Source organism: Heterodontus francisci, chromosome 18 (genome assembly GCF_036365525.1).
Source record: "Heterodontus francisci isolate sHetFra1 chromosome 18, sHetFra1.hap1, whole genome shotgun sequence".
Lineage (NCBI taxonomy): Eukaryota > Metazoa > Chordata > Chondrichthyes > Heterodontiformes > Heterodontidae > Heterodontus > Heterodontus francisci.
The window spans coordinates 11,913,894-11,939,825 of NC_090388.1; the positions used below are offsets into that span (position 1 = coordinate 11,913,894).

At 43.8% G+C, this 25,932-nt stretch overlaps 1 protein-coding gene across 3 annotated transcripts in view; it reads right to left on the bottom strand.

Moving 5' to 3' along the window:
* Positions 1-25,702, bottom strand: part of kitlga (kit ligand a) — a 122,387-nt gene extending 96,685 nt beyond the window's left edge. For 2 of the 3 annotated variants that reach the window (XM_068050279.1, XM_068050277.1), the window contains exon 1: positions 25,289-25,702. In XM_068050279.1, the coding sequence (XP_067906380.1) occupies positions 25,289-25,303 (15 nt within the window). In that variant the 5' untranslated portion in view covers positions 25,304-25,702. Of the gene's footprint in view, positions 1-3,507; positions 3,545-25,288 lie in introns of all 3 variants that reach the window. The other variant, XM_068050278.1, reaches the window with a different exon arrangement.
* Between the last annotated feature and the right edge of the window lie 230 nt (positions 25,703-25,932).

Consider the following 25,932-nt stretch of genomic DNA (forward strand, 5'->3'; position numbering starts at 1 on the left):
ACCACATCAGTTTATCAATTTATAACCACCAACAGGTACACCTGTAAACAATTACAATAGTGTACTGGTCATGTTTCTAGATGAGCAATCCAGGAGTCTGAAAAAATAATCCCGCATTTCCCTCGTTGGGGCTGTCTGGGACCAGGACTCATTCCTGCCTACGTCAGAGGCGGGAATTCTGCCCCACAGGTCACTTCACTGCTTGCTTTACCTGATGATCCATTGTTCAGCCAAAGACCATTGAAGGAGCCTTTGAGCAGATCGATGAGATACACCTTATCCATCCCCCAGCTTCTAGAGTTCAAACTGCAAATTGGGATGGTTTTATTAAGAGAGGAGTCTGTTATCTGCTAATGGAATGGCTCTAAATTACAGCTGTGGATGATCCTTAAGTAGGATCCTTTCACCTCTCTTCAGTCTGAAGGAGCCTGCACCCTTTCCATTCAGACTATCACACTGGTGTACAGCCACTGTTCTGTGCATAAAGTCATGCGGTCATGGGCCGGAGTTTCATTGGACTTGGCAGGAAAGGGAAGGCAGAACTGGAAGAGGGTGGCAAAGACCCTCCCACTCCGACTCCAATTCCCATTGGAATCTTGCACTGGCTGGCCAATTAACGGACGGCAGGCAGGGTGGCTCGGAAGGAAGTGCTGTGGGCATTTTTAAAGTGCCGCCAGCACCCACGCCCTGTATCAAACTGTGGCCAGCAGGAAGTCTGCAATCAGCGACCATCCTCTTCAGCTAGCGATCAGCCCCCTTCAGCCTCCAGCCAATGACCCCCATCAGCTTGCACGATGCCCATGCCACCCGCGCCCTGCCACGATAATGGAGGCACCCTTACAGTGGGTGCTGAAATGCTACCCAGCCCAACCCCTTCTCAGGTCCCTCTCCAATGAGCTCCATGACAGAAGGAATAACTCCTCAAGGGGGCCTTGACCCCAATTAAATGGTTATCCTACTCTTTCCTTGCAATGAAAGTGAAACACCTCACTGCACGGCTGCCAAGTGCAGCAACACCAACAGCTGTAGCTCCTGTTGCCTTCCTTTAAAAGCTGCCGAGGCCCTGATCCACTGTAATACTCATGCACTACTCAAAAGATTTGGAGGAGGCCCATAAAATCAATTTCAATTGCCTCTTTAATCATCTAAATTACCATTTAATTGCTCATTTTCAAAACACGAGCCGAGTCCGCCACTCGTGAAATTGTGTCCCGATGATCTTACGTTACTCCCCCCCACCCCCGCTTCCATCACTGGCTGCTTTATCCCTGTCAAATCCTGGCTATAGAGTCATAATGGTGTAAAAGGAAGCCACTCGGCCCATCAAGTCCATTCCAGCTCTCTGTAGAACAATCCAGTCTGTCCCATTCCCTGCTCTATCCCCATAGCCCTGCAAGTTTATTTCGCCCAAACACTCATCCAATTTCCTTTTGAAATCATTGATCGTCTCCGCTTCCATCACCCTTGTAGGCAGTGAGTTCCAGGTCGTTACCACTCACCGCTGAAAAAGGTTCTTCCTCACATTCCACCCCCCACCCCCCCAACCACTCTGCATCATAGAAACATAGAAAAATAGGAGCAAGAGTAGGCCATTTGACCCTTCGATCCTGCTCCGCCATTCAATACTATCATCCAAACTCAGTAACCTGTTCCTGCTTTCTCCCCATATTTTGTATGTTTCAATGAGATCCCCTCTCATTCTTCTAAACTCTAGCAAATACAAGCCTAATCGACCCAATCTCTCTTTATACGTCAGTCCTGCCATCCCAGGAATCAGTCTGGTGAACCTTCACTGCACTCCCTTCATAGCAAGAACATCCTTCCTCAGATAAGGAGACCAAAACTGCAAACAATCCTCAAGGTGTGGTCTCACCAAGGCCTTGTATAATTGCAGCGAGACATCCCTGCTCCTGTACTCGAATCCTCTCGCTACGAAAGCCAACATACCATTTGCCTTTTTACCTGCCTGCTGCACCTGCATGCTTACTTTCAGTGACTGGTGCACAAGGACACCCAGATCTTGCTGCACCTCCCCCTTTCCCAATCTATCGCCATTCAGATAATAATCTGCCTTCCTGTTTTTGCCTCCAAAGTGGATAACCTCACATTTATCCACATTATACTGCATCTGCCATGTATTCTCCCACTCACTCAACCTGTCCAAATCACATTGGAGCTTCTCTGCATCCTCCTCACAGCTCACACTCCCACCCAGTTTTGTGTCATCTGCAAACTTGGATATATTACATTTAATTCCCTCATCTACATCATTAATATATATTGTGAATAGCTGGGGTCCTAGCACTGATCCCTGCGGTACCCCACTAGTCACTGCCTACCACTCAGAAAAAGACCCGTTTATTCCTACTCTTTGCTTCGAGTCTGCCAGCCAGTTCTCTATCCATGTCAGTACTTTACCCGCAATCGCATGTGCTTTAATTTTGCACGCTGATCTCTTATGTGGGACCTTATCGAAAGCCTTCTGAAAGTCCAAATACACCACATCCACTGGTTCTTCCTTATCTATTTTACTAGTTACATCCTCAAAATATTCCAGTAGAGTTGTCAAGCATGCCCAAAACCTTCAATGTGTCCCCTACTCCTTGTACCATCAGCTAATGGGAGCAGCTTTTCTTTGTCTACCTTATCTAAACCTGCCATAATCTTATACACCTCTATCAAATCCCTCCTCAATCCCCTTGGAGCAAACATATACCATAAACAAAGATATTCATGATTAGATCCTCATAATTACACACATTATGCATAAGTTATCATCGTTGTCAGGAGCACAAGAACAGGAATTGGCCAATCAGCCCCTTTCATCTGTTCCGCCATCCAGTTAGCTCATGGTTGATCTGTATCTTAACCCCATTTACTCTTCTTGGTTCCACGTCAGTTAATACCCCAGTTAAATTAGTAATGATAAAAAAAGCATTTCTAACATTCAGAATCAGGGAAAAATAAAACCTGTACATGTGCGACTGAGATTGATTGTTGTAAGGTCTACATTGTAAAAGGTAACTAACTCTGGACTGAATAAAGGCCATTTGGCCCCTTAAGGCTCTTGCTGGATTTTCATTCCATTTATTTCAATGGAAGCAAAGTCAAGGCAGATTCTGTTACTAATGAGCGATCTTTCTCACCAGAGTTTTCCTTCTGTAATGCGCCCAAACAATGTATAATGCTTGGGTGACAAAGGCCAGAATCCAGCCCAAGGCTCCATCCTAGGAGGTATTCATCCAGGCATAAAAACATTAATGAACTCAAACTACAGACGTACTAAAGCTTAGGAATATATTCCACCATCATGACACAAATAAAGGACTTGTTGACTAATCATCTTTATCTAGTCAACAACAGATCCAGACATGATGGGAACCAATCAGTGCAAAAATCACATGTTCCACCCAAGCATGTGTTATGGCCGAGGTGGGAGGAGTGCACTATTTATTCTAGTTCCACTTCTCCACAGATCACAACATACAGTTAAATTCTTGCACTTACCATATTTTCTCCAGAATAAAGCACACCAACCAGGTTTCTTTAATAAACAACAAAATTATAAGTTTATTATAAACAAAGTTTTAACCAATAATGAAGTAAAACATACACACTACTTGAAATATTAAAGCCCCTTATTTATCCTTGCCCTCACACATACATACACACAGGTCAACTGGAAAAAATAAAAGGGGTATTTGTTTACAGCTGTTACAAAGAAATAGAACAAATAAAAAAACCCACTTAGGCTGAAAAGATGGTATGGAAATATGTCCTTTGTTTTGGTTTGGCCCATTGTCCCAAATACGTATAGACGGCTGTCACTGGGATCTTCCTAGAACTGTTTTTTTTCTAGGTGATGTTCAAGATCAGTTTGGGTAGGCTTTCCAAGAGATGCAGCAACAAGAAGTTTCAAATAGGTCTTACAGCAGGAAGGCAGCAACAAGGATTCAGCTCCCACATATTCGACATACAAGGCCTCTCCAACACACAGGGGACTGAATTTTACGAGCCCCTTGATGCTGTGGATTGCGGCGGGGTGCCCATAAAATTCTGCAGGGAAAGGCCCACCTCGACCCACAATGTTGAGACGGGCCCACTGCATGTTACTGGCAGCGGGGGGACCTCGGTGTAGCACCCCACCTCCCCCCCGCCATCACCGCCAAGCGGTGAGGCCTTCATCTACATATTCAAATTAGCCTAAATTAGATGCAAATTCACATACCTGCTGGCGGCAGCTGTCCCATGCCAATTTTATGGCTGCCGTTTGTCGCTTGCGTGCCTTCGGAACTCCATACGGAGTTCCGAGGTGAGAACCTGGTTGGGGGGGGGTGGGTGGGGGGGAGGCGGAGAGGAATAACATTTTCAGGCAGGAGGGGTGGAGGCATGGGGAAAACACTTTTGATTGGATGTGGGGATGGTGGAAAGGGGTTGAAGGGCAAAAGTTAGAAGGTTGGGGGATAAAGTTCGGGTAGGGAAAAAGGCATGTTTTGGTTCTCTTGGGCAACGAAATGACCATTGAGGGGGTTGGGGAAGAGCCCCCATATTGTTATTATTTGCAATCAAAAATAAATGCTTACTTTACCTTTAAAAATTAAAATTACTTCTGAGGGCTTAAAGCCCTTTAAAAATGGTGCCGGCACCTGCACGGTGGTGCCGGACGCCGTTGCTGGGGACGCACCAGCCGCCCCCTCTATTTATATCAGCCCCCGCATGTAATATTGCGGGGGTGTGTGGCGGCCCTTCCATGGCGGAAGGCCACCGAGTTCAAAGCGTGCCGTCGCGGAGCCCGGTGCACGAATAAAATCCAGCCCAGGGTCTCTTCAAATACAGGAGGAAACAGGAATCTGAAACACTGGAAATACAGGGTTGCTTTTCAAGAGGGAGATTAGATGGTATTCTCCTCTGTTGCAGGCAAGTTGGAACCAAATTTTCTAGGAGTGAAATCTCCTAATAGCTATAAATCTAGGCCCGTCACTCCTTTGTTATTATCTCTCCAAGTTTTATTTGAAAACAGGTGCCTTCCAGTAACTGTTTACAGTTCAAACTCAGTCCAAACATTCTGGTGACCTCCTTTAAGAAAGAAACACCCAAAGTTCCAGCATCTACGGAATTCTTTTCAGTTTTAAAACACAAACTCTCAAAATTTAACAAAAAGTGAAACACTCGTAACACATGTTACACTTGAAGAACTTGCATTTATAGACAATCTTTCATGACCTCAGGATATTCCAAATCGCTGTACAGCCTATGAAATAATTTTGAGTTGTAGTTACTGTTATAATGTAGGAAAAAAAAATACAGGAATATTGGGATTGCAAGGCGATAAAAGTCTGAAGTCCATCCAGTTCACCTCTACCATACCGGTAGTCACATGATGCAATGATAATTAAATCATAGCAATCAGTCTCTTATCACTTATTCTACAACAGACCCAGACATGAGTTTAGGAAAACCCCCAGTGGTGGAGAGCATTGGGAACCAAAGGTCCAAAGGCACCTTTTCCTTCCCAAGCACGCAATTTTATTAAAATATCTTTGCCATTTAGATTGCTTTCCTTTCAAAAACAGCAAATCATGTTTTATTTTATTTTATTTTCATAAAAAATTTACTGTCTCTGTCAAAAGGTTAATTTATTGAATTATACTTGTTAAGTGAACTTCCTCCTAATAGATGAAGGTTTTTGATTATGATGACAACAATTTGCATTAATATAGCACCCATAATGTAGAAATTGTCCCAAGATGCTTCAGAAACACACTAGCTGAAAACTGATGCCACGACAAAGGAGGAGAAATTAGGAGGGTGACCAATAGATTGGTCAAACAGGTAGGTTTTCAGGTGGGTCTGAAAGCAGAGGGCAGTGGAGAGTTGGAGGGATTTAGAGAGTGAATCCTTGAACACAAGTCAAGGGGAATAGCCACATTGAACATTACTGAACCATCTTTTCACTTTTTCTAGAACTGTAGCTTAGTAGCAAACCATATAATAGTCATAACTATATATGTTCCAGGACTGCCTTCTCCTGAAAGCTAGATTTGGACTGTAACCAACAATGGCAATGGGTTCTGAAAGTGCCACTGAAATGAGCAGATATGGAATGAGCTGTCTAATTTGCTTTCACACTGCAGCAGATGCTGGAAATGTGAAACAAAAAGAGGAAATGCTGGAAACACTTAGCAAGTGAGTCGATATCTGTGGTGAGAACAGATGAGTTAACCTTTGAGATGCAGGTCCTTTGTTAGAATAGGGACAACAGTTTTGCGTTTCAGATGCTCCCAGTAATGGTTGCTTTAACCCTGCCACCAGTGAATGCAGATGCTCCAAAACTAGGGGCCATGAATATAAAATATTCACTAATAAATCCAAAGAGAATTCAGGAGAGACTTCTTTATCCAAACCGCAAGGTAAAGCCTGGCTCGGGTACAAAATTAAAACCCGACCCAGGCCCGACCCGATCACAGCCAACGCCAACCCGAGCCCGACCTGGGCCCGAGTCCTTCAATTTTTTTCATGCCCGACTCGACCCGAAAATATCAAACACCAACCCAAAAATATCAAACATGTTATTAGTGCAGAAAAAATTGCATCAAAACGTAGATTAAAAAGAAAACAATACAAAACAAAACCCGACCACAGCCAAACCGAACCCGACCCGAATGCCGGACACTGAATCTGAAATCTACACATGTAGTTGAGTTTGACAAGGTTCGGGTCGGGTAGCCAGGATTTACCACAAGGAGTGGCTGAGGTGAATTGCATGGATTTATTTAAGGGGAAGCTAGATAAGCACATCAGGGAGAAAGGAATAGAAGGATATGCTGATAGAGTGAGAGGAAGAGGGGTGGGAGGAGGCCTGTGTGGAGCAAAAACACCAGCATAGACCAGAAGGCTGAATGATCAGTTTCAGTGCCGTAAATTGAATGTAATACAATGTGCTATCTCCATGTTATAGTTATGAATGTACACTTGACATAAGAATACAAGGACATAGGAAATAGGAGCTCGAATAGGTCATTCAGCCCTTTGAGCCTGCTCCGCCATTCAATAAGATCATGGCTGTGACAGAGTACGTAACTTAGGGAATTTAGTGAGTGAGGGAATTCAGCGCAATGAGAGAAGAGGTGCTGTTCCATCCCTTTACAAAACGAGGAGCAGTGTGAGTGAGGGAGCGGGAGACAGTGATATCTGGGAGCTGAAGTCTAGAGGCATTAATTAGGTGAGCAGGGAGGCATTTATCTATATTAGAGAGGGACTGACTAGCAGCAGCAGTGGCAGGGATCTGGGCGGAGACCGAGCCCAGTGACCAAGAAGTTAAAGCCAGGGAAAGAGTCTCCAGTGAAACCTCTGACAACAAAAGCAACATCGGCAAAACGGCTCGAGTGACGTCCCAACTAGGGAAGCAGCCAATTGGTAAATAGCTGGTAAGTGTTTCCAAGTAATAGTCTAGAACATGGTTGTCCAACATACGGCCCGCGGGCCAGAATCCAGCCCTCCAAAGGTTTCCATCCACCTGCGCATGTAAACTGCCAGAATATCAGACACCTCGGTGGCCAGCTATAGGTTTGTTAGGACCCCATTGCACACACAACATGGCTGCGCTCAGTGGAGAGGCAGCGTTCACAGCCTATCTCTATTATCTACACTTTTGGTGAGTCCACAGTCGGGGAGCAGGGTGCGAGGAGTGAGGAGCGGGAAGCGAGAGAGAGACACACAGAAAGACAGCGGGGGGAGAGAGAGACAGAGCAAGCAAGGAGAAACAGAGAGAGAGATGCAGAGAGGGAAGCAAGAGAGAGAGGAGAGAGAAAGAGACCAAGATCACTCCTGACAGATGGACATCCATCCAGGATACTCCACATCGTTACAACAAGTGTGCGTGTAGAGATTGAGTATTTATGCAAGCAGGGTATGTCACTAAATCAATGTTCAACATAGTGTTGAGAAAGTAAGTCATTAAATTAGTCTTCATATTTAAAGCTTCTTCACAAAAATGCACGTTTGTTGTTGTTTTGATTAATAGGAAGATAATTTTTTAATGTCTTTACCTTTGTGAAATTGTCTCATCGGCCCCCTCTGTAAGACAAAAATTGTAATGTGCCCTCCACGCGAAAAGGTTGGATACCCCTGGTCTAGAAAGTAAAGGCATGGCAGGGCAACTCAGCCCCATGGAATGAACATCCCATGTCATGGGGGAAATCCTGAATGCTTCTAGTAGCCTGGACGACCACATGTGCAGTCAGTGTCATCAGCTAGAGCAGCATAAGCTCAGGGTCTCAGTGATTCCAGCCGTCGCTCAAGCTCCAAGGGGCATCAGCGAGGCTGGGAGCTTCATGGATAGCACGTTTCTGGAGGTCGTCACCCTGCGGTTTAAAAATGTGCAGGCAGAGAGGGAATGGGAGACTGCCAGAAGGACAAGGAAGACCAGGGGGGAAGGGCCAGGATCCCATGAGTGCATCTCGCTCTCCAAATAGTATTCAGTTCTGAATACTGGTGAGAGTGTTGGTTGCTCTGGGGAGTGCAGGCAGAGCCAAGTCCACGGCAGCATGGGTGGAGGGGTGGTGGGGTGATGGTGGAGGAAGAGCCATAGTAATAGGGGATTCTATAGTGAGGGGAACAGATAGGCGCTTCTGCGGCTGCAAATGTGACTCCAGAATGGTATGTTGCAATCTCGATGCCAGGGTCAAGGATGGTCATTGAGCAGTTGCAGGACATTCTGAGGAGGGAGGGTGAACCACCAATGACATAGGCAGAAAGAGGGATGAGGTCCTGAAACCAGAATTTAGGGAGCTAGGAGTGAGATTGAAGAGCAGGACCTCAAAAGGTAGAAATCTCCAGATTACTCCCAGTGCCACGTGCTAGTGAGAACAGAAATAGGAAGATAGAGCCGATGAATACATGGCTGAGGAGATGGTGCAGGAGGAAGGGCTTTAGATTCCTGAGGCATTGATTCCACTTTTGGGTGAGATGGGACCTGTATAAGCCGGATTGCACCTCAACAGGACTGGGGCCAATATCCTCACAGGGGGTTTGGCTAGTGCTGTTGGGAAGGGTTTAAATTAGTTTGGGCAGGGGGATGGAACCTGAGAGTAGATTCAGAAGGGAGAGAAGAAAAGTTGGAAATGGAAGGCAGAAAATTAGTAAGCCTGTTTGGAAGGCCGAAGAAACAAAGGCAGGAAAATAGATAACAATGCAGTAATGCATTTTAATGCAAGAAGTCTAGGGAATGAGGCAGATGAGCTAAGATCCTGATTGACACGTAGGAGCACGATATTATAGCTATTACTGAGACATGGCTGAAAGGGCAGGAATGGCAGCACAACATTGCTGGTTACAGGATTTTCAGATGAGATAGAGAGGGGGATAAAAAAGATGTTGCAATATTGATTAAAGAAACAATCACAGCTGTGAGGAAGGATGATACGGTAGAAGGATCATCAAATTAGGCTATATGGGTTGAAATGAAGAACAGAAAAGAGGCAATTACACGACTGGGATTGTACTACAGACCTACAAACAGTCAGAGGGAAATAGAAGACCAAATTTGTAGCCAAACCTCTGAGAAGTGCAAAACAATAGGGCAGTAATAGTGGAGGATTTCAACTACCCTAATATTAACTGGAATAGAATTCGTGTGAAAAGCACACAGGGAGCAGAATTCTTAGAATGCATTCAGGAGAACTTTTTTTCACCAGTATGTAGTAAGCCCAACAAGAGAGAGGCAGTTCTGGACTTAGTTTTAGGTAATGAAGCTGGGCAGGTGGAAGGGGTATCTATTGGTGAGCACTTTGGTAGAAGTGATCATAATTCAGTTAGATTTAGGGTAATTATGGACAAGGAGAAAGATAGACCAAGAATAAAAGTTAACTATCCTCCAAAAGAATAAAAGGGGAAAAGCTAATTTTACGAAGCCAGGATGTGATTTAGCTAAAGTAGACTGGAACCAGCTACCTGAAGGTAAATCAGTGCCAGATCAGTGGGAGGCATTCGAGGAAGAGATAGCGAGAGTTCAGAGTAAATATGTTCCCTTAAAGAAAAAAGGTGGATTAACAATTCCAGAGCCCACTGGATGTAGAGGAGCTTAAATCAATGGATAAAGAAAAAAAGGGAAGCTTAAAACAGATACCAAGTGCTCAATACTGCAGAAAATCTAGAGGAATATAAAAAGTGTGGGGATGAAATTAAAAAGGGAAATTAGGAAAGCAAAGAGCTGGCATGAAAAAAACTGGCAAGTAGAATCAATGAAAGCCCAATTTTTAAAAATATAAATACATAGAGAAAAAGGATAACTGAAGAAAAAGTAGGCCTTTTAGGCACCTTAAGGGTAACCTGTGCATGGAGGCAAGAGAACATTGGTAAGGTTCTCAATGAATTCGTTGTGTCTAATTTCACAAAAGAGAGGGATAATACAGACATTGCAATCAGGGAGGAGGAGTGTCAAATATTAGAAGAAATTAACATAATCAGAGAGGAAGTATTAAGGGGAAGTATTAATATCTTTGAAAGTGGATAAACCCCCAGGCCCAGACAAAATGTATCCTAGGCTGTTAAGGAAAGCAAGCGAAGAAATAACAGAGGCTCTGACCATCATTTGCCAATTCTCTTTGGCTACAGGTGTGCTGCCAGAGGACTGGAGGATAGTTAACATTGTACCATTGCTTAAAAAGGGAGAAAGGCTTGGACCGAAGAATTACAGGCCAGTCAGCATATCCCCTGTGCTAAGAAAACTACTGGAAAAAATTCTGAGGGACAGGATAAATCTTCATTTAGGAAGGCACAGATTAATCAAAGACAGTGAGCATGGATTTGTTGAGGGAAGGTCATTTCTGACTAACATGATTGAATTTTTTGAGGAGGTACCATGGAGGGTTGATGAGGGTAGTGCATTTGATGTAGTCCACATGGATTTTAGCAAGGCTTTTGATAAGGTAACACATGGCAGACTGGTCACAAAAGTAAAAGCACATGGAATCCATGGCAAAGTGGCAAATTGGATCCAAACTTGGTTCAGAAAGCAAAGGATAATAGTCGATGGGTGTTTTTGTGACTGGAAGGCTGTTTCCAGTTTCCACAGGGCTCAGTACTAGATCTCTTGCTTTTTGTGCTCTATGTTGATATGACATTGCTTCTGTTTCTTTTGTAAAATATGTTTTAAGAACTAATATTTGAATTATGAACACTGATTCATCTGGAATTTTAAAGAGATTGCTGAACTTTGTGTTTTTTTTTTAAAAAGAAGATTGCCGGGAGTGCCTGGATTTGGCTAGTAAACAAGTCTTACTGGAAGGCACCTGCTTTTAAATACAAACACAGCAGGGGTTGTTTTGGCTTGGAGAGATGTTTGCAGAGAAGTGACAAGCAAAGATTTATAGATGTCATAAGACTGGACTTCTGGAAGGTTTAGATTTCAATTTGAACTGTTAGAAAATCCAGTTTGCTTCTTAACCTGCCAGGAGACTACCAGCCCATCGTTCTCTTGAAAAGGAATCCTGCATCAAGAGTGTTCCTATTTCCTTCTGTATTTGAAGAAAGCCTGCATGTCAAATGTGTGGAACTGAAACCTTTGTTGTTGCATTTCTGCTGTAAGACCTGACTGCAACCTTCTGTAGCTGCATGGCTTGGAAAGCCTCCCCAAACTGATCAAAAGTGCCTGGAAAGAACTGTTCTTGGAAGATCCCATTGACAGCCATCGACGCCTTAGAGACACCTCACCAAAACAAAGGACATCTTTCCATACCTTCTTTTCAGCCTAAATGTTTTCTTTATTTCTTCTATTGCTTTGTAACAGCTGTAAACAAAAATCTCTTTTTATTTTTTCCCAGTTAACTGGTTATGTATGTGCGTGCGGGAGGGGGCTAGGATAAATAACAGGCTTTAATATTTTAATCCGTGTGTATGTTTACTTCCTTATTGGTTAAAACTTTGTTTATAATAAACTGATAATTTTGCTGTTTATTAAAGGAACTTGGTTGGTGTGCTTTATTCTGGGAGAGATAGAGTATATGGTTGATTGTATCGGTAAGTGGGAAAATTTAAATATATGTTGTGACCTGTGGAGAAGTGGGACTGAATTAACAGTGCACTCCTCCCACCCCAGTCGCAACAATATCAATGATTTGGACATTTTTTTTATCCTTTCATGGGATGTGGGTGTCGCTGGCAGATCAGCATTTGTTGCCCATCCCTAATTGTCCTTGAACTGAGTGGCTTGCTAGGCCATTTCAGAGGAAAGTTAAGAATGGAGGGAGTCTGATTAACAAGTGTGACGATGATGAAAAAAATTGCCCGTGTGTTTGATACTGAAGAAGAAAGCTGTAGACTGCAGGAAGATATCAATGGACTAGTTAGGTGAGCAGACCAGTGGTAAATGGAGTTCAATCCAGAGAAGAAGTGTGAGGTAATGCATTTGGGGAAGGCTATCAAGGCAAGGGAATACACAATAAATGGTAGGATGCTGAGAAATGTAGAGAAACAGAGAGACCTTGGAGTGCATGTCCACAGATCCCCTAAGGTGGATGGACAGGTAGATAAGGTGGTCAGAAGGCATATAGGATAAAAGCCTTTATTAGCCGAGGCATAGAATATAAGAACTGGGAGGTTATGCTGGAAATGTATAGTTAGGCCACAGCTGGAGTACTGTGTGCTGTTCTGGTCACCACACTATAGGAAGGATGTGATTGCACTAGCGAAGATACATAGGAGATTTACGAGGATGTTGCCTGGACTGGAGAATTTTAGTTATGAGGAAAGATTGGATAGGCTAGGGTTGTTTTCTTTGGAACAGAAGAGGCTGAGGGGAGACCTAATTGAAGTGTATAAAATTATGAAGGGTCTAGACAGACTGGATAGGAAGGTCCTATTCCCCTTGGTTGAGGGGTCCATAACCAGGGGGCATAGATTTAGGATATGATGAGGTTTAGAGGGGATTTGAGGGAATATTTTTTCACCCAGAGAGTGGTGGGGATTTGGAACTCACTGCCTGAAAGCGTGGCAGAGGCAGAAACCCTCATAACATTTGCAAAGTACTTGGGGATATACACTTGAAATGCCGTAAGCTACAAGGCTACGGAACAAGAGCTGGAAAGTGGGATCAGGCTGGATGGCTACTTGTCCGCTGGCACGGACACGATGGGCCGAATGGCCTCCTTCTGTGCTGTAAATTTCTATGATTCTCAACTCCGTCTTCTCGCACTATCCCCATATCCGTTAATTCCCTTAGTACCCAAAAACCTATCGATCTCAGTCTTGAACGTACTCAACAACTGAGCATCCACTGCTCACTGGGGTAGAGAATTCCAAAGATTCACAATCCTTTGAGTGACTGAATTTTTCCTCAACTCAGTCCTAAATGGCCGACCCCTTATTCTGAGACTGTGTCCCTATGTTCTAGATTTCCCAGCCAGCAGAAACATTTCTCCGTACCTACCCTGTCAACCCCTTTAAGAATCTTACATGTTTCAATTCGATCACCTCTCATCCTTCTAAACGTCAGGGAATATAGGCCTAATCCACTCAATCTCACCTCATAGGTCAATTCCCTCATCCCAGAAACCAGTCTAGTGAACCTTCATTGTAAGTGTGTCCTTCCTGAAATAAGGAAACCAAAACTGCATACAGTACTTCAGGTGTGGACTCACCAATGCCCTGTATAACTGTAGTAAGACTTCTTTATTCTTATACTCCAATCCCTTTGTAACAAACATACCATTTGCCTTCCTAATTGCTTGCTATACTCACAACTTAACTTTTTGTGAGTCATGTACAAGGACACACAAGTCCCTCTGAATGAAAACGTTTCCCAGTCTCTCACCTTTCAAAATAATTCTGCTTTTTTATTTTTCCTACCAAAACGGACAACTTCACATTTCAGCACATTGTATTCCATTTAGCATGTTCTTGCCCACTCACCCTTGCTAACACGCTGAATCCTGCTAGGCACAGACACGGCATTGTCATATCACTGCACATATCAAAAAGCTAACACTGATCATGTTAACATTGAACTGGGCAGTCAAACAAGAGATTGACAAACAGGCTGAGTGTAATGATGCTAGGCAATTCCGCTTTAGCCATGTCTCAGATATAGTCTAAAGGAAGTTTGAATCTAGGATCGGGGTCCAAACTGGAACAGTGAAAAAAAGGAAATAGGTTGTACTGTCACAGGAAAAGAGCAGAGGGGTTTGGGACTAATTGGATAGCTTTTTCAAAGAGCTGACACAGAAACAATGGACTGAATGGCACCCTCCCCAACCAGTACACTGTAGTTCTGTGATGAGATCAAGTTTCCTTGAAGGACGAAGCCTTACTCCACTTCACTTCAGAATCAGTTCAGGACTTGACTCCGGATTTACACGGCACATGCCTAACTTTAATGCAAAGCCAAAGCTACTTCACGCCCACATTGAATCTCCAAGGCAAACATACCCTATGCCCAAAGTTTCTGTAATTCCCAGCACAGAAGACCAAGCATATCTCAGCTTGGCAACTTAATACAGACTGACAAATGAACCTCATTGGGATAGTTCTAAGTGTAAACGCGATGCAAATTCAGGCTATTGATACCTTCTGCTCATCTCAATTATTCTGGACCTGCAATGGAAAGAATATTTTAAACGCAGATTAACTGAGCTAAAGGTATGCAGCTCCACACGGAAACTGGGAATTATATTAAAACAGGTATTGGCGATTGGATTTCTGAAGCATGACCTCATCAGTTTGAGAGCCTGTGTTAAGAATCTGGCAGCTGGCTATTGTCCTGGTGGGAAATTCTTGTCTCACTGAATTCTTCTAAAACACCTTAGGGCCAATTTGACCCCCTCAGCAAGGAGCCAGCTTGCAGTCGCTGCATTGTGAGAGATGGCCAATGCGCGACCCGTGACTTTCCATCCATGTTTAATGGATGGGCCACATACACACGTTGAACTTCCTGGAGAACATGGACTCCAAGAACTGACCCTAAGGATCTCCACCAATGAATTGCAAAGTGCAAATGAGAATGGTGTGTAGCAGTGTGTCAACGTAGATCAATAAGTAACAACAAGGTTCCTTGCTAAATAGGTTCAGGACAAGCCAGGGGCCCTGCTCATCCAACCTCCACCGCTGGGGCCTCAGTAAAAATCCCTTGTGCATCTGTGGAGAGACACAAACAATGCTGCATATTACCGAGGAGTGTCCCCTCTACAGAGTAAGTGGCAGAGTAATCACCTTAAATTCAACAAATGAAGAAGCTATCACTTGGCTCCCAGGCTTTGCATTTGCTAAATGATAGGTAACAAGCAGAATGACAACTTGTGAGTTTGTGTTATACAAAAACATAGTAAGGGATAACAGCAGGAGTAGGCCATTCAGCCTTTCAAGCCTGCTCCACCATTCAATATGATCATAGCTGATCTTCAACTCCACCTTCCCGCACTATCCTCATATCATTTGATTCCCTCAGTGTCCAAAAATCTGTCGATTTCTGTCTTGAATATATACAATGACTGAGCATTCACAGCTCTCTTGGGTACAGAATTCCAAAGATTCACAATCATCTGAATAAAGAGATTTCTTCTCATCTCAGTCCTAAATGGCAATGTCTTATTGTGAGACAAAAAACAGAACTTTCAAATGAAAATGGATATATACTTTTTTTAATTCATGTGTGGGATGTGGGCATCATTGGCAAGGCCAGCATTTATTGCCCATCACTAACTGCCCTTGAGAAGGTGGTGGTGAGCAGTCTTCTTGAATCGCTGTAGTTCATGTGGTGTGGGTACAGCCACAGTGCTGTTAGGAAGGGAAAAGGAGAAACTTTGCAGTGCTACAGGGAAAAAGCAGAGGATTGTGACTATTTGGACAGCTCTTTCAAAAAGCCGGACCAAGCACAATGGGCTGAATGGCCTCCTTCCATCCTATATGATTCTATACAAAGACAACTTTCAGCAGTGCTCATTGGCATTGCCTTTCAGTTTGGAACAGAGTCTCACCAGCAAACAACAACAACTTGCATTTATATGTTGCCTTTAACATAGTAAAACACTGCAAGGTGTTTCACAGGAGCAGTATCGGAAAACATTTGACACTGAGCAGCATAAGGAGATAGTAAGACAGGTGGAGGTAGGTTTTAAGGAATGTCTTAAAGGAGGAGAGTAGAGGTAGAGAAATGGAAAAGTTTAGAGAAGAAGAAGGAATTCCAGAGCTTGGGGCCCAGGCAGCTGAAGGCACGGCTGCCAATGGTGGAGCGATTAAAATTGGGAATGTACAAGAGACCAGAGTTGGAGGGGCACAGAGAACCCGGAGGAATAGTAAGCTATTTGTCTCAACACAACACTACATTTGTTTTACACATTAGTATTTTACCCCAATTTACACTTGTGCCAGTTTTCACTACATATGATTTTCTGACACATTATTTTCTCACTCTAAACCAACACCCAAGGAAACTGGGTCTTTATTCTCTAGAGTTTTGAAGAATGAGAGGTGATCTCATTGAAACCTACAAAATACTTAAAGGGATAGACAGGGTAGATGCAAGTAAGATGTTTCCCCTGGTTGGGGAGTCTAAAACCAGGGGACACAATTTCAAAATAAGGGGGAAGCCACTTAGGACAGAGATGAGGAGAAATTTCTTTACTCAGAGGGTTGTGAATTTTTGGAATTCTCTACCCAAGAGGGCAGTCACTGAGTATGTTTAAAGCAGAGATTGACAGATTTCTAAATACCAATGACGTAAAGGGATATGGCGATAGTGTGAGAAAAAGGCATTGAAGTGGATGAACAGCCATGATCGTATTGAATGGCGGAGCAGATTCGATGGCCTACTCCTGCTCCTTTGTTTCTATGTTCCTATGAACACTTGCAGTTGTGGTTCAATCATTGGACTGTATATACCAGGCATTTAGAAGGTTCATAACATTGAACTTTAAACACAGGACACTTGTCAAAAATAGATGCCAGAGACATTATGCATATTTGCAGACAACAGTGACAGAACAGAGGAGATTCATATTGTTGACAGGATGTCCACTGATTCTAGCAAACTAAATGAACAGCCGACTGTGGACTTGGAATGGATACACATGATTTTTTAATGCATAGTAGGAGCTCAGGGTGATGTTGGCTGCATTTACAGTGCAACTTTTAGAAGTCAGTGCAAAGCAAAGCCATTTCATACCAACACAATTGTCGCTGAGGTTGTTGTGTAACTCTGAAGTCAGGGCCTGGCCAAACTCTGGAGCAAAGTCCGATGTAAGCTTGGCTCAGCAGCACTCTGGTTGTGATCTCAAGCCCCACTTTAGGACTTGAAACGAGGCTGAAATTTCAGTGCTGCACAGAGGAAGTGCTGCATTGCCAGAGGGAGTGTCATTCCAATGAGATGCTAAATTTAGGCCCTCTCTGCCTGCTTTGGGGATGCAAAAGATCCAGCGTCACAAATCATTAAAGTGTCATAAATCCATTTCTCACCAACAAAAGCAGATTAACTGACCATTCATCCCCTGTACTGTTTGTCTGACTTTGGGGTGTTAAAAATGGTGACCATGTGAGGGCACGATAAGCTACATCAGTAATACTAGCTCCCTCCTTCTTCCTATGCTCCGGATTCTGGGTTTGCAAGTGCTCAGCATTCACAAGTTGAGTGGGCTGTATAAATCAGGCATTTACCTGATTCTCTCATATTCATATATTGGTGGGCTCAAAAATCAATTTGAGCATTGGTTTGGACAAGCGGCGGTATTAAATCAGAAAACTATCACAAACCAAGGTCTCTGCCAGATGATCTGGCAAGTAGAATCACTCATGCCATTCCCAAGCTGCCCTATCAGTTGCCATGATCCCATGAATCTCATTGTAAAAAGGCCAGGATCTTTCAGGGAAAACTCCTTGAATACAAAAAAAACTAATGTATATTTGGATGTAAGCTGCTTGGAGAGATGGGAAAACTGGGGTTGCTCTCCCTGGAACACGGAAGATTAAGGGGAAATTTGATAGAAGTGTTCAAAATCAAGAAGGGTTTTGATAAGTATGAATAAGGAGAAAGATCGATAACCAGAGGACACCGAGTTAAGGTAACTGACAAAAGAGACAGAGGTGAGATGAGGAGAAATATTTTTTAAGCAGTGCATTTCTGTGATCTGGAATTGGCTGCCTAAATGAGTGTCGGAAGCATATTCAGTAGTAACTTTCACGAGGGAATTGGATAAATACTTTGAAGGGAAACATTTGCAGGACTATGAGGAAAGAGCAGGGGAGTAACTGGATACATCTTTCAAAGAGTCAAGATGGGCTGAATGGCCTCTCTCTGTGCCATATCATTTTATGATTCAATGATTAATATGACTGTATGATTGAGGACATGGTTGACCCAACCAGATACCCACGTTGGATTGCAGACTATTGCATTTCTAGCCAATCAGAATAAAATTAAATTAAAGTACCGGTTTCTTTTAGGTAGCAGTAGGCGAGATTTTACAAGGTATTTATTACTAGCAGTTACTGCACAGAAGCAAGGGAGCTTCCTAGGGAGCTTACAGCCCAGGAGCCATCTGGCGGGCAGCCATAAAGGCGGGGCTAAAGTGTGGCGAGTCAAAGAGACTTAGCAGTTGGCAGGAAAAAAGACAGAGGTGCAAGGAGAGAGCCAACTGTGAAACAGCCCCGACAAAAAAAAATTTCTGCAGCACCTGTAGAAGAGTCTGTCACTCTAGAATTGGCCTTTATAGTCACTCCAGGCGTTGCTCCACACACCACTGACCACCTCCAGGCGCTTACCCATTGTCTCTCGAGATAAGGAGGCCAAAGAAGACTGCACAGAAACAGGCCATTTGGCCCAACAAGTCCACAGTGACATTTATTCTCCACATGAGCCTCCTCCCACCCTTCTTCATTGAGCCCTCCATCAATGTTTTACAACACTTGCATCTCATTTAAGGCTTATTCTACTTTAAATGCAAGTGCCAATGAACAAACAATGGAGGAACATGTCAGCCTGCACTGCACTGCCAGTAACACTGCTGGTCCCCTGCCACTTTTGCAAGCTTTTGTACTCTAGTTTGTCATTGTAAGGTCATGGTGGGAATAACCTCATAAGAAAGGAATTTCCTCTGAGATCACCAAATGTTACCGCTGAGCACCTGACCACCACAGTACGTGTTCAATTGCTGAATCATTACTTTTTTTTTAAAAAAACTTCTATGTTTATTATAACTAAATACGAATTTAAAACATCAGTATTAAAAATCAGTATTTAAAACACCAGTCATAGAATCATGGAACCACAGAACCTTAAAGCATAGAACAAGACCATTCGGCCCATTGGGCGTGTGCTGGTCCTTTTAAAGAGTGATCCATGTTTCTGTGCGGTAAATCTGTGCAAACTAATTAGTCCCACTCCCCTGCTATTTCCCCATAGCCCTGCAAATTTTTCCTTTTGAAATATTTATCAAATTCTCTTTTGAAAGTTATTATTTAATCTGTCTCCACCACCCTTTCAGGCAGTGCATTCCAGATCCCAACAACTCGCTGCGTGAAAACATTTCTCCTCATCTCCCTAAAATAAAAGCAAAATACTGCGGATGCTGGAAATCTGAAATAAAAACAAGAAGTGCTGGAACCACTCAGCAGGTCTGGCAGCATCTGTGAAAAGAGAAGCAGAGTTCCTATGAAGAGTCACTGACCCGAAACGTTAACTTCGCTTCTCTTTTCACAGATGCTGCCAGACCTGCTGAGTGGTTCCAGCATTTCTTGTTTTTATCTCCTCATCTCCCCACTGGTTCGTTTGTCAATTATCTTAAAACTGCATCCTCTGGTTACAGACTCTCCTGCCAATGGAAACAATTTCTCCTTATTTACTGTATTAATGAACCCTCCTAATTATACAATTACTAGGCCAGCTTTTGTCCACCTTTTCACGCAGTGCAATGCAGACTGTAACAACTCGCTGAGTAACTTTCTTTTAGAATTTCAATTCACCGAGCACCACAGCCTTTTGGGGAAGGGAGTTCCAGCTTTTCCATTTGTGTGAAAAAACGTGAGATAAATGGGATAAGGAAATGGATGGGATGGGAGATTTAGGAGGGTGACTGAAAATCTGGATGAAAAGCTAGATTTTTGAGAAGCTATTTTTCAGAGAGAGAACTGCAGGGCTGGAGGGATTTAGAGAGAGAACGTCAGAGACTAGGTTGAGGTGGCTGTAGGCTTTGCGACCAGTCATAGAATCATAGTATCGAAGAATTGTTATAGCACAGAAAGAGGCCATTCGGCCTATTGTGCCCACAAGTGCAAGGAAGAAGGACATAAATAAAAGGCCAGAATTAATGGAGCATAAATGTGATGAGGGATCTAAGGTGTGAGGACGGTAGGGTGAGGCCATGGAAGAATTTGTTGGAAACAAGGACCAGATTTTTAAATTGAATGTGTTTGGAGGCCAATATAGGTCAGTGGGAACTGGGTGATGAGCTGCCTTTGTGTTCCATTGTGATCCTGGAGCAGCAGGATCTGAGTGAGAGAGTGAGGCACAACATTGTCAACATGGTCAAGTCAAAACTGGTTTTGAATGATAAGCGCAATTGCGTGCAATACCTGCTTGACTTTGCAGGCCTCTGATTTTTTTTGATGGGATGTGGGCATCACTGGCAGGGCCAGCATTTATTGCCCATCCCTAATTGCCCTTGACAACTGAGTGGCTTGCTAGGCCATTTCAGAGGGCAGTTAAGTGTCAACCACATTGCTGTGGGTCTGGAGTCACATGTAGGCCAGACCAGGTTAAGGATGGTAGATTTCCTTCCCGAAGGGCATTAGGGAACCAGATGGGTTTTTAACAATAATCGATGACAGTTTCATAGCACTATTACTGAGACTAGTTTTCAATTCCAGATGTTTATTAATTCATTGAATTTAAATTCCACCAGCTGCCATGGTGGGATTTGAACCCTCCGCATTAATAGTTCAGCAATGTTACCAATACACCACCATCTCCCCACATAGGAGTGAAGATGGTTCCATATGAGGGAACTGGCTGAGGTGGAAAAAGATAAGCAATTTGATTTGAAGGAGGGCACAAGAATATAAAAAACAGGAGCAGTTGTAGGCTATTCCACGTTGAAGGTGAAGATTAAGCCTAAGCATCATTTCAAGTTAGCAAATCTTGAATAGTTTTTCAAGTAGCTCTCAGCATTAACCTTTCCTGTTACATATTTCGAAAGGGTCCCTTTTCATTTACTGCCTTTTAAAGATGAAGAGTCCAAGTATTCCTTTGCATTCTTGGGATCTGTGCATTGCTGGCAAGGCAAGCATGTCTCATTGCCCTGGGAAAGTGGTAACACACATGAATGGCTGGCCTGACACCTTCAGGGGAAAGTTAAGAGTCAACTATGGGACTGGAGTCACAGAATAGGGTAGGGACGGCAGGTTTCTTTCCCCAAAGGACATCAGTGAAGCAACAGGATTTCCAGCAGCTTTAATGATACCAATGTTTTATTTTCAATTTTTTTTTTAAAACTCCCATTCCCTGGGTTACTGCTCATATATCATGATGGCAACACCACTGTAACTTTTCTCAAGCCTTTCCTCATAACTCAGTTCACTGATAACAGTGACGATCAAATATGTACAATTCTTGGAACTGCTTCCAGGTTCTATCTTGAAATTAAAAGCATCCAGTTTTACATTCATGGTATACCCTGGAGCAGTTCAACTGTACTGCCAATATCTTTCCCCATCATTCACTGTTAAGTAGAGTGCTCTATACATGGAATAAAAGTTCCCAGGAAATGGAGGATATAAATGCCCTGTAAGCATGAATAACATGACACACAGTACTGATGAGAATCACAACAAAAACAACTTTGCATTTTTATAATGCCTTTACTGTGGTAAAACATCCCATGGCACTTCACAGGAAGTGTTGTCAAACAAATTTTGATACTGACCCACATAAGGAGATGTTGGGACAGGTGACCAAAAGCTTGGTCAAAAGGTAGGTTTTAATGAGTGCCTTAAAGGAGGGGAGCCACAGAGGTTTAGGGAGGGAACTCCAGCGTTTAGGGCCCAGGCAACTGGAGGCATGTCTATCATTGGTAAAGCAATGGAATTTGGGGATATACAAGAGGCCAGAACTGGAGGAGTGCAGAGATCTCCGAGGGCTTTAGAGCTGGAGGAGGTTACAGAGGTAGGGAGTGGCGAAGCCATGAAGGGCTTTGAACATGAGGGTGAGAAACTTAAATGGGGAATGTTGCTGGACCAGGAGCCAATGTAGGTCAGCGAGCACAGTGGTGAAAGACGAACTGAACTTGGTGTGAGTTAGGCCATAGGCAGCAGCATTTTGGATGAGTTCATGTTTAGAAAAAAAAACTTGCATTTATATAGTGTCTTTCACGATCTCAGGACTTCCCAAAGCACTTTACAGCCAATGAGGTACTTTTGAAGCGTAGTCACTGTTGTAATTTGGGAAACACGGCAGCCAAGTTGCACACAGCAAGCTCCCACAAACAGCAATGTGCTAATAACCAGATAGTCTGTTTTCCCGATGTTGATTGAGGGATAAATATCAGCTAGGACACCAGGGGGAAAAACCCTGCTCTTCTTTGAAATAGTGCCATGGGATTGCTTATGTCCACCTGAGAGAGCAGGCAGGGCCTCAGCTTAACATCTCAGGTAAACAAGGCACCTCTGACAGGGTAGCACTCTCTCAGTACTGCACTGGAGTGCCAGCCTAGATATTTGCGCTGAAGTTCTAGGAGTGGGACTTGACCCCACAACCTTCGGACTTAGGACACTACCAGAGGGCGCAAGTTGGGAGGGTGGCCAGGAGAGAGGACATAATGTTGCTCATTCTATCTTTCAGCTTTACTTCAATTATATGCACTCTACTGCGATGACTAAGGGAAGAGGGGCTTCAGAAGCCCATTCCCCTAGTTGCAAGTCAGCTTGCTCTGCTTTGTGAGTCAAATCATAATGATGAGAAGGAGCTCCTGGCCCTGTTTATGTTAATTCCCCTGCTTGTTACAGGCTGGTCACATTGCACATCATGCCTGATCAGTCAGAACGGCCTGCAACCCCAGGCTAACAATGTAGAAGGAGTCTGATTTTTATCCAGTAATAAAGTAATGCTTCGGGTCAAACCACTTGGTTGTTTTGCCAGGCCAGGAATGTTTTAGTGAGTTTGCCCATTCGGATTGTAACTCAAAAACTGCAGGACCGTCAGCAAGAATAACTGAGCTGCTGTTCCCATTTTCACCAATTGCTAATAGCGACCAGTTTGTGTGATTACATCCACCTTGCATTTGCCATAATTCAGAAGTTACAGACCACAGTGCTTCAATAGCAGAACACCCTTTCATATATATACTCACCAAGGTTGCTTAGTCAGCACCTTCCAAACCCACGCCCTCTACCACCTAGAAGGACAAGGGCAGCCGACGCATGAGAACATCACCACCTGCAAGTTCCCCTCCAAGTCACACACCATCCTGACTTGGAACTATATCACCGTTCCTTCACTGTCGCTGGGTCAAAATCCTGGAACTCCCTTCCTAACAGCACTGTGGGTATACCTACGCCATATGGACTGCAGCGGTTCAAGAAGGCAGCTTACCACCACCTTCTCAAGGGCAATTAGGGATGGGCAATAAATGCTGGCCTGGCCAGCGACGCCCACATCCCATGAATGAATAAAAATGTAATAGGAAAAGAGTTATTGATACGCAGTCTGAAATTTACAAATGGTAATTGACCCCTGCAATTAATAAATAGCCGCAATGACTTTAATGGTCCTGTTTGGAGCAGTTGCCTTAAAGGGATGGGCTAAGTAAGTAGCTGAACATCATACATCCCCTCCTCCACTGCCACCACCACCCGTGCCGGCTCTCCACGGAGCTATGCAGTCACTCCCCTACTCGATCCCCATAGCCCTGCAAGTCTACTTCCCTCAAGTGGTCATCCAACTTCCTCTTGATATCACAGATTGTCTCCGCTTCCACCACCCTTGTGGGCAGTGAGTTCCAGGTCATTACCACTCGCTGCGTAAAAACATTCTTCCTGACATTCCCCCTGCATCTCTTGCCCATAACTTTCAATCTGTTATATCAGTTGGTTTAATGTAGTATTTGCTGCCTGTACCCTAACCCTCAACAAATCCTGTTCACCCGTCACCCCTGTGTTCCTTGATCTCTATTAGTTCCTGATCCGTCAATGCCGCCACTTTCAAATTCTCATCCTCATGTTCAAGTCCCCTCCATGGCCTCACCCCCTGCCTAGCTCTCTGACCTCCTCCAGTCCTACAACCCTCCGAGATCTCTACGTTGCTTCAATTGCAGCCTCTTGCTCATCCCTGATTTTAATTGCTCCACCACTGGCAGCCATGTGCTCGGCCCTAAACTCTGGAATTCCTTCCCTAAACCACTCTCCCTCTCTCTCTGCTCCTTCAAGAAGCTCCTGAAAACCTCTCTCTTTGACCAAGTGCTGAGTTACCTTTCCTCATGTCTCCTCCTTTGGCTCTGCTGGGTTGATAACGCTCCTGTGAAATGCCTGGGAATGTTTTACTGTGTTGAGGGCACTATATAAATGTAAAGTGCTGTTGTTGGAATCTGACAAGGTATTAGAATTAATGAGGCAGTCTCTAAATCGATGATAACTTCTAATAAGATGACAATAAAGACTCTGCACTGTTTCCAAATAAATATGTTTGTAAGCGATGGTTTTATAGCACGTGAATCCGACTTGAACCAACCGTGGATTCTAGAATCATATTATTTGGGTTGATTTGCCGGTTAGCATGTGTCCCTTATTCAGTACCAATCGCCAATGCTTCTTTTTAAAATAAATGGACCTGGTGAACGAGTCCCTCCTGAACTGAAAACTCTTTTGAGGAAATAATTCGTTCTGTTATATTAACCCTTGGAGGTTAAACCTTCTGCCACGTTACACTGTGCTAACGTGCATACCACAAGGAGAACCGAATAGCACTTAATGTACAAGAATGCTGAATTTCAGCGAGATACTGCTGGGTCCAATAACTTCTGGTTTCCCATTGCTTCTGACACCGGCCCAGCAAATAATGCGAGGGAGAGAGACAGACTTGTTATGCAGTATTCAGTAAAATGAAACTCCAAAAAAAAACATGCAACATTCCTGATCAGCCACGAACCTCAGCTGCAACAACCCAGACAGACAGCAGCACACTGGCACCCAGTGTTACCCCATAAATGCCCCTACCCTCACCCCCAGGATATACAGACCCAGAATGATTAAACAAACAAGAGAACAATTACTGCAGCCCAGAACTGGAGTGCCAACGCATGGCACGCTTACTCACATTTGCCTCCTTCATAAGGAATCTGGATGATTTCTCTCTCTCTCCTTCACAAAGATCCTGTTATCTGAATTTCGACAGAATCAGCTGCATATTGTCCCGGACACCGTTCCTGCAATTGCAAGACTCGAGCTCACTGATTCCTCTCTCTCTCTCTTCCCCTACAAGTGTTTGTCTAAAATGAAATTCCGGCAGTTTCCTTTCCCACAACGAGCAGACACGCCTGTTTGAAGTGTTTGGCATGTGTAGTGTGAGACAGAAAATACACCCGGATACGAAGCAGCTTTTACAGACTGGACTTTGGGAATATGAGAAGGGGCCAAGGGAGCACAGAGTGCTTCTGCCTGCACGCTTCCATTCTGCACACACGCTTCTAATACGACCCTGCGCTGGACTCATGTAAGAACTTGCCAACCTCCCCGTGCACCTTCAGCAGTTTGAATCTGTCGACTTATTCACGAGGATATTGGATCTTGAAGCTGCCTCTGAGATTGGTGTGACTGTCACTCAGCCCTGCGCTAACAAGCAGAACGCATTTGCACAATGGAATGAAAAAAAAGGACTTGCATTCATATAGCGCCTTTCAGTACCTGAGGACGTCCCAAAGAGCTTTGCAGACAATGAAATACATCCCCCCCCTCCCCCAA